The sequence below is a fragment of the Petaurus breviceps genome, unplaced genomic scaffold, assembly GCF_028583685.1.
Source record: "Petaurus breviceps papuanus isolate PSGF00001 unplaced genomic scaffold, PetGlider_PUasm1.0 370, whole genome shotgun sequence".
Classification (NCBI taxonomy): domain Eukaryota; kingdom Metazoa; phylum Chordata; class Mammalia; order Diprotodontia; family Petauridae; genus Petaurus; species Petaurus breviceps.
Genome location: NW_027186297.1, coordinates 858,745 through 872,743, shown reverse-complemented (window position 1 = coordinate 872,743; position 13,999 = coordinate 858,745). Strand labels below are relative to the sequence as shown.

Here is a 13,999-nt window from a genome sequence, read left to right as displayed (position 1 = left end):
AGAAAGAGTCCCCCTCTGCTTCCCCTAATTCAACCAGGATGGCATAGAGCTACACAGATGATCTCAATGCCATCTGATTACAAGTGTGTCCACTTTCTGGCTTTGCCCCCCTATAGACAGCGGAGGCCAATCAGACACGACAAACCTAACTGCAAGACTGTCATTTCCTTGACGTGAGAAAATGGAGTGCCTTACTGGTGGGCTGGCCAGAGGACTGGGAAGGGAAGAAGGGGTTTTCTATCTGATCTTGTAGATAACCACTGAGCTCAGTGAAGGGAGGCAGGGGTGACACGGTCAGACCTGCACCTACTGACGGTCGGTTTGACAACTGGAGGGAGCGTGGACGGGAGAGAGCAGAGGCCTGAGGCAGGCAGACTCCCCAGTGGCTACAACGACAGTCCGGGCATGAAGAAGCCCATGCCAGAGAAGAGATGGAGGCACATTAGAGAGATGCTGAAAAGGAGAAGTCAACGGCTTGGAAAGCGGGGAGAGAGAATGAGAAGTTCAGAGAGACTCCCAGGCTGAGTGTACGTGAGTGGGAAGATGGCGTTGTCTTCACCACAAACAGGGAGGGAGGGATAGGAAGACAGAGAGGAGCTCCATTTTGGAGGGGCTGAGTTTAAAACATCCATGAAACACGCAGTTAGAGGCGTCCATGGGCCTTCAGAGACAGGAGAGTGAAGATCAGGGGAAAAGTTAGGGCTGGAAAAGTAGATGTGAGAAGCATCAGCACAGAGACAGTCATTAAATCTACGGCAGCTGTAAAGTGGCAGAGAGGGAGGAGAGTGAGAAGAGGGCCCCGAGCAGAGGCCTGAAGGGCACCTGGAGCTACAGGGCACCATCTGGGTGAGGACCCAGCAAAGGAGGCTGAGAAGCAGCAGTCAGAGAGGGAGGAGAGCCAGGAGAGAGCGACGGCCCAAGAACCCAGGGAAGGGAGGGTCTGCGAGGAAAGGGGGCATGGGAGAAGGGAGGGTCTGCGAGGAAAGGGGGGATGAGAGAAGGGAGGGTCTGTGAGGAAAGGAGGGATGAGAGAAGGGAGGGTCTGCGAGGAAAGAGAGGATGGCTAGTTTCAAAGGTTACAGAAGGTCAAGGAGAAGGAGGAGTGAGAAAAGACTATTGGGTTGAGCAACTAAGGGACCCTTAATAACCTCGGAGAGAGCAGGACGTAAGATCGGAAGCCGGACTGCGCGGGGGTGAGAGGAGAGAGAATGGAGGCACCCCCAGAGCTGGCCTTCTCGAGGAGCTTGGCCACCCAGGGAGGAGGATGGAAAGGTCAAGGAAGAGTAGGTGAGGCTGGGGAGGCCCGGGAACAGAGAGGGGCCCACTAGATGGGAAGGGGCTGAAGACAAAGCTTTGAGAGGAGGCAGGCAGTCAGGTAGAAAAGGGGTGGGGTGGGTCTCCCACTTCTGTGGCTTTGCCTCGGCAAGGAGAGGCGAGGGTGAAGGAGGCCGAAGAACGAAGGACGAAGGGCAGAGGGGCGCTCACTGCCAATGGCCTCCCTTTGCTCTGTAAAGAGTGAGTGCTAGGCAGGGGGCATGTCCCTCGCCTGACTGGCAGTGGCTCAGGCCCAGGGCCGCAGGATGGTGATCTGCTGCACGGTTCCATGATTTCCTCCACCTTCATTCAAGCGCTGACTGACTAAGGGCCAGGGCCTGAGTTACACACTACCCCTGAGTGGGCCAGGCCCTGCCCTCTGGGAGCTTGCATTCTAGGGCAGAGGGAGATGATGGAATGGCCATCAGCACATACATAAGGTGAACGAACACAAGGCTGTCTAGAGAAGGAAAGGCCTCCCGTCCCAAGGGGCACCTGAGCGGAGCCCCGAAGGGAGAGCCAGCCCCAATGCATGTGGACGTGCCACAGTGAGGCATGCACATGGACGTGCCACAGTGAGGGCCGTGGGCCTGAACTGCAGAATTCAAGGACGGCGATGGACAAGCAGCCCGGAAGGGAGGGTGGACTCTGGCTGGGAAGGACTGCCAAAGCCCAACAGGCAAATGCATGGTTGGACCTACGGGGCCACGGAGGCGACTCTGAAGCAGCTGGGAGGAGGAGGGAGGCTAGGAGGCCAGTCAGGAGGCCAGGGCCAGAGCGAGGGAGCCACGGTCAGGAGAGGAGCCGGGAGCTCACTTCCATCAGGACTGGAACGTGCCTGGTGTAAATGCCAGCCCTCCCTCTTCAGCAAGTCCCCAACAAATGCTGTCCTTGTCATGGAAACAGGTTCCTCCCAACAAGTTTCTGAGCCAGCAGCGCCGGCAGCCCCTGGCCTCCCCGGAGCCGCACCCACTCGGCTCCCCCTCCTCATCCACAGGCGAGCCACTCCCTCCCCGGGGCCCATGAAGGTTTCTGCCTCGGCGATGCTAGCCTAGAAGAAGAGCCAGCACGTCGAGAAGGCCCACGAGGATGGCACTGGGCCAGCATGGGGCGCACACTCGGAGAACCGAGTGAACACCAGAAAAGGCCCGACTGAAAAAGCCCACCATGCTGGAGAAGGAAGGCTGTCCCAGCATGGATTCAACACTGCATGCTCACACAAGGAGACTGGCACCAACCGCAAAGTCAGACACTGACAATCTTGTCAGATGTGGAGGAAAGATGGGGCGACACCTTAGCCTTCCCTGCTGTCCCCCCATATCAGGGCGTTCCTGCCATCCTCTGCCCTGCTCACACCCACTGGGAGTGGCCACGCAGGTGCTAGAGGGAAGGCCAGAACGTGGACACGGGCAGCCTGGACGATGCCCAGGAAAGGGAAGGGGGGCAGAGTCAGGGGACACAGGCTTGGAGCCCTGCGTGGGGGGCCATAAGGAAGGCTCTTCTCCTCTCTGAGGCTCAGGCTGCCCCGCCTGGCAAGCGCAGGCAGCTATCTCTGCAAACAGGCACCTATTAACTACCCACTGCAGTGTGCCCTGGGTCACACCAGCTGGGTGGGCCTGACTGAGACAATGACAGCCAAGAAAATGGCCTTGCCCTACCTGGCCCCAGCAGACGGAGCTAGGGGTCAAGAGGGCAGGTCACAGATTTCAACCTGAGGCCGGGAAACCCTTCCTAACAAGGACTTTCGTCACCCCAAAGGGAAAAGGGCTGCCTGGGGAGGCAGGGAAGGAAGGTTCCAGCAGAGCCCGGGTGTCTTCCAGTCATGGAGACTATAGGAGAGAGAGGAGCTTGCTTCACGCTCCGTGGGGGGGGGGGGGGGGGGGGGGTGCATCTAATGACCCCGCACAGCCAGTGGAAGCAGCTGCCCAGCCAGAACCCACGGCTGCCATTGTCACTAACGCAGACTTCTGATCCGTAAGAGCAGGAGATGACAAAAGACAGATGGGAGAAAGGGAGACATAAGGGGATGGGGAATGGAAGGACAGAGGAGAGAGAAGGGAAGAGAGGAGGCACTGAGGAAATAAAGCATGGGGGGAGGGAGGGAAGACGGAAGAGGGGAAGATGGAAAAAGACACTGCGGTTCCCTCCATACTGTCCCCACAAAGCTCAGACAGCTGCCTTGTACAAGCCCCGTGCCCTGCTGAACTGCCCAAGAGGGGAGAGCCCCGACAGAGCCCCAGAGCAGAGGGCCCAAGGCCAGCCTCTGCCCCGTTCCCGACCAAGAGGCCGAGAGCATCGCTGAGCCAGGAGGGAGACGCGCACCGTCACCTGCAGAATGGGAAGTGTGGCTCTCGCTGACGGACTTGACCAGCCTGCCGTCACTGCCCATCCCCGAGGGCAGGTCAGAGAAACGCTCGGCCGCCTCGCTGTCGCCGCAGACGAGCCGCTCAGGCCCCCGCTGCTGCTCCTGCAGCCGGCTGTGGTTCTGGATGACCTGGTTGGCCGTCTCCATGACCACCTCCGTGTTCAGGCTCTCGGCCGCCATGGCCAGTAGCTCATCGTCATCCTCCCCCACGTCCCAGGCATCGCTCGTGTTGCTCTCAAATTCCTGGAAAGTGCTGACTTTCCTGGGTTTCACCGGGGTGCTTGGTGTCTTGGGGACCGTCTTAACCAACCTGCAAACAAAACGGAGAACAGAGCGTTTACTCCTCAAAGTCCCCCGGAGGCACGGCCACAGGGAGGGACCAGAGCAGAGCAGCCAGGAGGCAGAAACACACACACACACACAGACACGCAGACATGCACACATATACACACACACATGCATCCATGTGCACACACACGTTTTCAGACCTCAGTCCATCCCAATACAGGAATAATAAGGAAGGAACATCTTCCCTGGAAGCGTAAGTGACTTAGCCCTGAGGAGAGAGGAAGGCAGATCCGGGAGAGCAGCTGAACAAGCCCTGCACAGGTCCCCACGGGCAGCCAGGGACAGCCTGCTCAGTATCCAACGACTCCCAGACAGCTTCCACCCATCCCCCGGACCGGCCTTTTGGTCAAGCCAACGAGCAGAGGGAAATGCCCTGCCATGCATCCTGCCATGCCACAGTTCCTGAGCTCACAGACTCACAGCCTTCCTGGCAGTGGGTATAGGAGCCCCACTCCGGCCCAGCTGCCCAGGGCTGGCCCCTCAGCACGGCTCCCACCTGGCCGTTGCCAAAGTGTCCCAAGCAGGCCAGCAGGGCCCCATCGGCCTCTCCAAACAAACGCTCAAAGACAAACGTTTCACTTACGTGCCGTGGACTAAGGGGTCAAAAGGAGGGTGCTGGGCTCCATACACATGCTGGATACTGTTCAAAAAGAAAAAGAGAAAGAAATTAACCTGTGTCTGACTTAGCCCTTTGTTCTACTCGCTAAGTGAAGAAAACACCAGACGCTGCTGCTGCTGCACCGAGCCTGGGAGGACCTGCATCGCAGCCATGCGTGGCCCGGGCCAGAAAGGGGAAAGGGTGAAGGAGTGCAAGAGGCCATGCCCGGGGCCCTCTGGGAGCTGCCAGGCCCACAGCGGCCAGTAACCACGATGCCAGGGGCCCAGGAGCCAGGATGGTGCGCAGGGCTGGGTGCAGACACCACAGCCTGAAGCTCAGGTCCCAGAACCGCCGAGCCGGACAGGCCCGAGGCTGCCTAGGCCAGGCCGTGCCTGAACAGAGATCTGCTCCATGACACCACCTGTCTCAGCCTGATTCTTCATCTGTGCTAGAAGAGGTGGGGGATGGGGCCTCAGGCCTGGGGCCCTGGAACCCCGACAAGGGTCGCCGGCCTCTTCTCCTATGTGTTTGGTGCCATGACACACCAGTCCTTTGCACCTCCCCGGCCGTGCAACGTCCTCCCCAGGGATCATTCTCCCTAAAGCAGACCCTCCCCTCCCACCACGGCCGAGGATTTCACCAAATACTTCCCTGACAAGCTCGCCCCTCCCTCCCACTCTACACTTGAAATCACCTCAACTTTGCCCACTGTCTCGGGCCTCAGAGGAAGAGAAGGCCTTTCTCCTGTCGATAGCAGCCCCTCTCTGCCCGGGACCTCCAGCTCTCCTTCCTTCTCTACCACTTACAAACTTTGCCTAGATTTCCCAACCCATTTGTAAGAAAAAGGCCCTTTCACCTGACGGTGCCAGCCCTGCATGCTTCTGCCCTATGTTTCTAGTCTCTCTAACAGCCAGACTCACTGAAAAAGCTGTCTACACCGCACTGTCCCTGTGTTTTCACCTTCTGCTCACTTCTCAGGCCACACAATCTGCCTTCTAACTCCACCCCTTGACTGAAACTGGGCTGAACAAGGTCGCCAATGAACAAGGGCATATGCGACCTAACGGTCAGTGCCCAATGACTCTGCCCCTGCAGCCGAGGGCAGTGAGATCTACCCTTCCCAATGTGGCCATTGTGGGGGTGGATGTGGGATTCTACTTCTCTCTGGGCAAGGAAGGAACTTTCCAGGGAAGTGGGGAGGTGGAAGCAGAGATTGCGATGCCAAAAATAAGACAAGAGAGAAGCCCCCATCCACGAACAGCAGGAGGAGCGTGGGGATGAGAGCAGGAGAAAGTTCAGGAGGGAACACAGACAAGAGGGCAGCATGGGAGCCTGCAGGCTACACGTGACTGCTGACCAACAAACAAGGCACCTGTAAGGCATGGCCAAAGCTCCCCACACAAACCTGGCTTTTTGTTCTTGCTATATGGAAATGTTCACGCATGCTCATGTTTGTTTGCTAAATTCCTAACAATAAGCAAGAAAGTTAACTTAAATGCCCCCCGACAAAACCCTCCCTTATAATGAATACTAAGTACGGTCAAGTAAAACCAGACAACACCCTGGCCATGTTGGAAAAGCTATGTCCCACCCTACACCAACAGCCCACCACCTCTCTGCCACGAGGCAGGCCTACGAAGAACCTCCAAGCTGTCAAGGCCAGCAGCCTTTTCTCATTCTTGATCCCACACGACTTCTTGGCAGCAGACACCGCTGACCACCCCCTCCCCTCCAGCCACTAGCGCTTGCCTGGGGCTGTCTCCCGTCCAACCTCTCCCTCTGTCCTCTTCCCTTCCCTTCCTCTCTGTCATTTTATAAGCTTGTAGAGATGTGCAGACAATTCCAAAATCTCTGCAGCCGGCAGTCTCTCTTTCCTGAGCCCTTTGGCTGTATCTCCGGCTGTACACTGGAATCGTCTCAGACCCCCAGCTCATCTTCCGCCCCTCCCCCAACGGTCCCTGTGCTAATTCCCTTGTTTCGAGGGCACCAGCATCCTTCCTCTCCCTCACCTCCTCCATCCACTCAGCTGCCAAATCCAACTCCAAATCCAACCTGCACAAAGTATCTTCTGCCATGCACGCCCCCACCCCCAGGTGAGGCCCTCATGACTTCCAGCAGCCTCCTTACATGTGTGTCAGACATCATGTTTGATAGACTTCAATGGGCAAATGTTGCTCCGAACTGCCCAAGAGAACAGAAGCTGCTTGAGGGCAGGCATAGTTTTATCTGTGTCTTTGTACACCTCTGTATCCCTGCCTCACAATATACACCTGCAGAATGAAAGAATGAAGACTCAAGCAGAAGCATCCAGCAGACAGCTAGAGATGTGAAACCCCACAGGCCCAACTCCACAGACATGGGGGCACGGGCACAGAAGGAACCCATGGCTCCACCAGATGAAGCCAAGCGCAGAAGACCAAGAACTAAGGCCTGGAGAGTGGCCAGAGTCAGGAAGACAGCTGGGAGAAGAGGAACACAGCACCAGCCCCTCAAAGAAGGAGCAGAGGGGAATGTTCTGAAAGAGAGGACACGGGAACTCTCGCCAGGCCCAGGAAACTGAGACGGAGGAGAAGGAGGGGGAGGATGGGGAAAGGGCTGTGAGAGTGGGCAACACAGAAGCCCCTGGTGCCACCACTCCTCAGCCTGGGTGCTCTCCCCCCAGGGTGTGATGTGGACACCCAGAACGATGCCTACGGAAAGCGACATCACCACTGCAGACCTCAGAGCAAAGCATCCAGAAAAAACGTCTGAGCAGAGTGAGGCGATGGCGAGGGCTGGGCTTCCGGGGGAGGCGTAAGCACCAAAACAGAAATGAGGCTGGCAGCAGTTTGCTGGGGAACACAAGATGAATAAAAACTGCTATTAGCACATTTACATTGAAACGCTTTCCCGTATTTCAGACAGAGGAGCCAGCCAGGCAGATCAGAGAGTCAGTGCCGGTCAGAGCTCATCAACCTCCCTTCTCTGTGCCAGTCATTACACCGCGAGCTCACCACTGGTTTGCAACAGACGCCGAAGATGAACTCTATCTGCCATTAGGCTTACTCTCCCACAGAGTCAACAAGTTCCAAAGATTTAGAAACTACATTCTAGGGAGATATGTTTTCTAAGGAAATAAGCTTTAAAGGGCTTCAGAGAAACTATAAGAAAACCCATTTTTCTGATGGTAATCAATTCCACAGCTCCCTTTCTTCCCAGAATTTGGCAATCAGATCTACTCCCCAGATGCAGGGAGAAGCAGCCAGGATAAAAGAGGAAGAAAATAAACCATGAGAGACACCCCAATTACGGTCCCAGGACCGGGAAGTGCCTGAGACCAAGCCTCTCTTGTACTTGGGAGGTGACACAAGCGGCCACCACCCTGCCCTCGCCAATACTATAAACCCTTGAGGGCTCTGCCTCCAGACTTTTACCTTCTGGCACGACTGAGTGTTTTATTTCAACAACTTCCTTGTGCCCTGATTGCATCTGCAGAGGTCACAGAGGCTCTTCTTTGGAGGCTGGTGCTGGGCCTTCACGTGAGGAGGGAGCCCCTCTCCAATGGCCCCAGCAGAGCCTGAAGCCCTCCGGGTTCCAGGAACTCAGCAGCTCTTGGGCAGCCCATTCCACTCCTGCTCAGCTTCATGGAGCCCAGAGGACGCTCTCCCAGTAACTCCCGGAAGGCCTCCTCCTTCTGCCCTGAGGGCCAGAATGGTCTCCTCCCCCGTAGACCATCATCTGGCCTTCTCCCAGCTGACCCGAGCACTTCCTCCAATGCACCTCCCAAGCCAGCTTTCCAGGCCCTGCACCACTCTTTCTTGCTCTCTCCTCTCTGGTCCCTACCTCTCTTAGTCACCATGGCTCCTGTAAAATGGCGGCCAGAACATCCTGCACCGTCCAGGTGCTGCTGTGCTTCCCCATGGCCCAAACCTGCAGGACCCAAGAGGAGGCTTCCCCCACTTTGCTCTGTTTCTGTGCATTATAAAACAGAAAAGCGATGAGATATACAAATGATTTCCAAGAGAATAAAGGCAGTGGTTTCCAGTGTCTCTCCCCTTCCCAACAAGGCAGGCAGAGGAGCTCACTCTTCAGCCTTCTCCAGCTCCCACCACGCCCCATCCTCCCACCAGCTGCTGAGCTGAGCCATAAATTGTGCTGCCACTTCCATGACTGGCTTTAGGCCAGGAAATTACCAGGAGAGCAGATTCACTCCTAAAAAATACAAGAGAAGCAGGGGCTGCCACTGGAAAAAACATTACAGAGGCATTCGAGCCTCCAATGGAACGGTGACAGCATCAACCAAGAACAAGGCCCCAAATCCCCAGTCAGCAACAACGCGCACTGTCCCAGCTCCTAAAGTTCACGGTGAGGGGAGCCGAGATGAGCACCAGCACGGGGCAGAGGGGGCATCACCCCCCCCCCCCCCCCGGGGGGGGGGGGGGGGGGTGTCATCCCTCCCACCCAGACACAGCCAAACTCTTGCTTATCTTGGCCAGGGGAGAATGAGGCCCAGTCTGTAACAGTGGCTTGTACCCTCATTCAAGTGTGTGGGGACCTGCAATGTGCAGAACTCTGCTCTGAAGGCCGGAGGAAGTCAGCATCTTAAAGGCGGCATCACTCCTTCCTGCCCTATCCAAACTTCTTGCTGGTCAGGCAAGTCTCGCCCTTGCCTACCTGCCCCAGGTGGGGCTGAAGACTATTATGGAATGGCAATACTCTGGAAGCAAGCAGGTGTCTTCCAATGGGCCCTTTACAGCCTATCCTAGCCCGATGCCAACTGAGAGCAGCTCCCCCCTTTGGCTCTGCACTGGCAGACCGCCCTGCCTGCAGTCCCGCGGCCCCTGGGCTCCCAGTGACCGCATCTGCAGAGGTCACAGTCATCCCTGCTTAGTTATGTCCCCTCCTCCATTCAAGGGCAGGGACTTCTCACCTTCCTTGGCAGCCAGAGCCCCAAAGGCCAGACGCTGTAATGGCTCCAAACGCCTGGTGACTGACTAACCGGAGCCAGTTAGTCTGCTAGGCCAGCTGCCAGGCTTACAAAGAAGCCGGCACTTTGAAGGGACTTCAGCTCCTACCAGAACGGGCACAGACTCACCAAGGGATGGTCCCAAGGACAGACAGGCTGAGCCAACTTGCAAGCCCTCAGTCAACAGAGTAATACAGTTTCAAAACAAAACAAAACAAAAACACCCTGGTCTGGAAGAACACAGGGAAAATCTCGGCCACCTCCGTTCCCCACCCTCCCTGCCCCTCAAGGACACCCGGCTCTCTGCCTCCCAGCCAAGGATGCAGTGAAGGGTCAGCAGCTCATCCAGAAGGTGGCCATTCAGGCTCCTCTGAATGCAATGGGCTCACGGCCAGGTGAACTGGAACAGCAGGGGGTATTTTTTTGCTCTGTCTGGCTAGGATGGAGACAGAAGGAAGTTGAACATCAATCACCCCACTCTATCCTAGAACCCACAAAGCATTGGGAAGCAGACTCGAGCGGCAAGTGAACCACAGCATCCCCAGCAACGGGCCTGGCTGCTGGAACAGAGCAGCCCAGAGCCAGAGGAGAAGAGGCGGCCCGGAGTCAGAGGAGAGGAGGCAGCCCAGAGTCAGAGGAGAGGAGACGGCCTGGAGTCAGAGGAGAGGAGACGGCCTGGAGTCAGAGGAGAGGAGGCGGCCCAGATGCACCCGGAGCCAGAGGAGAGGAGGTGGCCCAGAGATGCCCGGAGCCAGAGAAGAAGAGGCCTGGAGCCAGAGGACCCAGGCTCAAGCCCCAGCTCTCCCACTGCCACCCAGAAACCGCACCGGGCTCGGCCTCAGTGCCCTCCTTGAAACAAATGTACCAAGCCTGTACTAAGAAACAACTTCTCTGTAGGACAGGCTCAGGCCTGGGGTCACTATGGGCCAGGCTAAACCCTGGGGAGACAGAAAAGTGGGGGCAAACATACATGGTAATGACAGGGGAGACAGGAGATCACCTCAGATGGAAGGCATGCACAGTGAAGCTTGGGAAAGTGGCCCTCCCTGTACAGGGCAGAACGAGCAGGGTCTTAAAGGAAGCCAAGGAGCCAAGAAGCAGAGATGAGGAGGGAGAGAAATCCAGGTGTGGAAGATGGAAGGCCAGTGCAAAGACATCAAGTTGGGAGGCTGTAATGGGAATGCAAATTTGGAAGATCTTCCCTGCCCCTAGGCTAAAATGCACCTGAAGCCTGGGGTGGGAGGCTTGTTTTTCAGTAGATACTTCTTGATTGGCCAGTGAGTCAATAAGGTTGTTACATTCTCTGAGCCAGGAGAAGGCTATATAAGCCCTGATGTGTAGCTTTGTTTTGGGACTCACTTTGAGAAGTGTTTTGTGATTTGATCTGGGAAGCTGTTGTGGAGAGTCCCCCGGCTTTGAGAAACCCAGATGTGGAAACCCAGATGTTGACTGGGTATGGATGTAATGGTTGGACAGTTTGGAAAGCTGTCTACTTGATCTGTTAATGTCTTGATTATTCTGTCTGTATATTTTGAAGTTTGGGGTGCTGACCTTTTTTCCCTGAACAAGGTAAACGATATATGTCTGACTGATTAAAGTAAGCTTGTTAACCTATTTTGAGTTGCTTTCCTTTAACAAAGCAGATCCAAGAACCTGTGGTAGCAGCAAACCCTGAGGACGTGCTTGGGGTGCTTGCTGCTACAGAGGTACAGGATTACCGGCAAGCAGAGCAGAGAGGCTTGTGTCACCGGACCAGAGAACATGGTGGGCAGGCACCAAGGGGCCCAGTTACAAAGAGCTGCAGACAGAGGCCTCCCTATGTGATCCTGAAGGAGCCACTGGAGGTTATGTAGTGACATGGTCAAACCGGCTGAATGAAGGGTGGTCTGGAGTGGGGAGGGACTGGAGGCAGGAGAACCAATCAGAACTCAGCTGCCAAATTAGCCCCCATGAGCAAACTCACGACCGAAGGAGCTTTGGAATAGCAGAAAGACCAGAGCTTTGGAGTCCAATGGTCGGCCTTGAGCTTGGGGATCTCAGCCACCAAGAGAGAAGGGGAACCAGAGGGTCTCGAAAACCTGACTCCAGATTGAGTCTAGATCGACCTCCCCATTTAAATGAACAAACCAGGCCTTTGCCCTCCAGGAGCAGCAGGGAGTACAGTGATCCCATGGAGCTCCTGGTCGGGATTATCTGGGATGCCCCAGAGAATGGTTCTGCAGTCTTCAGACACATGTCCATGCTCCCTCCCCCACTCCCCCAGGCTGGGAAGGTTTTGTTTTGGGGGTTTCTATCCCCAGTGCCCAGCGTGGTGTTTGTCTTGGGCACATGTAGCTTCATGAATGCAGGGTGAACTCAGTGAGTGGGGCAGGGCTCATGGAGATACCAACTGATCTTTACAGAGATTGAACTTGCCCCTGCTGGGCCCAAGGAAGCAGATAACCTGTGAATGTCTGTGATCCTCAATATTTGAGCAGAATTTCTCTGGAAATCCTCAGCAGCCAAGAAATGCATTCAAAGAGAAGGGACTAAAAAGCAAGGCCAAAGGCTGAGTAAGATTGGCTCTCAGGGCACCAGAGGCCCGGAGCCCCATTTAGACATCAGCACACACAAGTCAGAGGTGGACCCTAAGAGAAACAGCCTGACTGGCTCATGAAGTCCGGATGAAAAGTCTTGTTCCTAGAGATGGCAAACAACCCCTGCTCACTTTGGCACTGACGGACGTAGCCAGGCCGGCCCGGCCTTGAGTGGAGATGCAAATCTGCCCAACACTGACCCACAACCTCAATGCAATTCAATGTGAATTAAATGACAGCTATGTGCAACACCCTAAGCACCGTGGTGGGGATAGAATTCTCCAGTAACTGCTTTGGAGAATACCACTTACCCTGGTAAGCACAGCTCAAGGAAGACTGTGAGGGGGCAAAGGAAAGAGAGGAGAGGGGTCTGAGGGCCCACGGCATTCACTGTAACCAAGCAGCCAAGCAGCCTTGGTAAAAAGAGGGAGGGGGAAGGGGCGCTCTGTCCATGGTTCTGAGGATACAAACACAAACGCAGCGGAGGATCAGATCCCAGATCTCCAAGGGGCCAGGAGCAATCAGATAAGGAAACTCCCAGAATAACTAAGCACTCCACCCAAAGGGCCGCTTCAAGCACAGACCAGAGCCTGACACAAAACACCGGCCAAGGCCCCACTCTGCCTGGGCCAGGCTGGCAGGCACAGACGGTCTGTCCCATCCTCTGGCACAGCACCAAGCATCTGCCCCTCCTGCACACCTGGCTCCTGGAAAAGAGGAAGTGCTTCTCCTTGCCAAGGCAAAACCCTTGGTGCTCTTCCCCCTAACTTCTCCAGCACACAGCCCCCCACCGGCCTTCCCACCGTCTCATCAAGCCCTGCCGATGACTCCTTCCCTGCTGCCTACACATGCTGCGGCGCCTCCCCCATTCTTAAAGCCCCATCTTGGCCATTATGTCCAGAGCCGTGGGCCTGTGTCTCTCCTCCCATCCGGTTAAACCCCTCTGCTGCGCTTGGCTTCCAGGCTCATTCTACTGAAACCCGCCACCAAGGCGCTCTCTCAATCCTCATCCTTGAGGACTTGTCTGCAGCCCCGGACCCTGGGACCGCCTCCCCACAGGTGACCCCGGGCTCCCCCGGGACTGCCTCCGCTCCCACCCCCACACCCGTCTGCTGCCCGGCTGCCCTCCGCCTCGTGTCTCTGGCTTCTGCCAAGCCTCCTTGGCTGCCTGAACCTTCCTCCCTCGGATGAACTTCGGCCCCCCAATCTAACTCTGATCTAGAGGTATCAGCACGTCGTGTCCCCCATTCAGAGGGAAGCTCCGTGAGGGGGGGGGGCTGCTTTGGCCCCCGCGTAAGCCCAGCACAGGCCTCGGCGGGCAGGGAGAGCCTGACATGGACAAGCGGGAGGCACACCCGAGTGGCTCAGGGAGCCGACAGCAGCGCCCGGGGGAGAAGGCCCATCAGGGAGGTGGCCGCGGTGAGCGGCCTGCGGAGGAGGACGAACAGGGAGGCCAGCCTGGCCGGGCGGGCCTGAGGACCTGGCTCCATCCCGGGGCACTGTGGGGGCGCCCCACACCGGGCCCTCCCGCGGCCTCCTCCGCTGCACGCGGCACCAGGGCCCACGAGGGCAGAAAGGCTCCCCTCCACGCAGGCGCTGGGGAGGCAGGGCCCCAGCCGACAATGACAGCGGCCCCGAGCAGGTCACTGCACTCAGCGCAGTGAGGGTGACAGCGGCCCGCGCCTCTGGGGCTCACCGCTCGTCCGCCCTAAGTCAGTCACTCTGAGGGCTGCACGGCCTCCAAGGCCAGTAGGCCAACAGCGTTTGTAAAACACCCACCACGTTCGGGGCATGCGCCAAGCACAGAGGGCAGGGCCCCCAGCGCGCCTCCAGGGCCCAGGCAGGAGAAGCCA

The 13,999-nt window shown here is 56.9% G+C and overlaps 1 protein-coding gene across 3 annotated transcripts in view; it reads right to left on the bottom strand.

Moving 5' to 3' along the window:
- TBC1D22A (TBC1 domain family member 22A) overlaps positions 1 to 13,999 on the bottom strand; it is a 106,843-nt gene that overhangs the window by 92,165 nt on the left and 679 nt on the right. For 2 of the 3 annotated variants that reach the window (XM_069099303.1, XM_069099305.1), the window contains exons 2-3: positions 4,611 to 4,667; positions 3,637 to 3,989 (exon numbers count right to left, since the gene is read on the bottom strand). In XM_069099303.1, coding sequence (XP_068955404.1) covers positions 3,637 to 3,989; positions 4,611 to 4,667 — 410 coding nt within the window. The remainder of the gene's footprint in view (positions 1 to 3,636; positions 3,990 to 4,610; positions 4,668 to 13,999) is intronic. The other variant, XM_069099304.1, reaches the window with a different exon arrangement.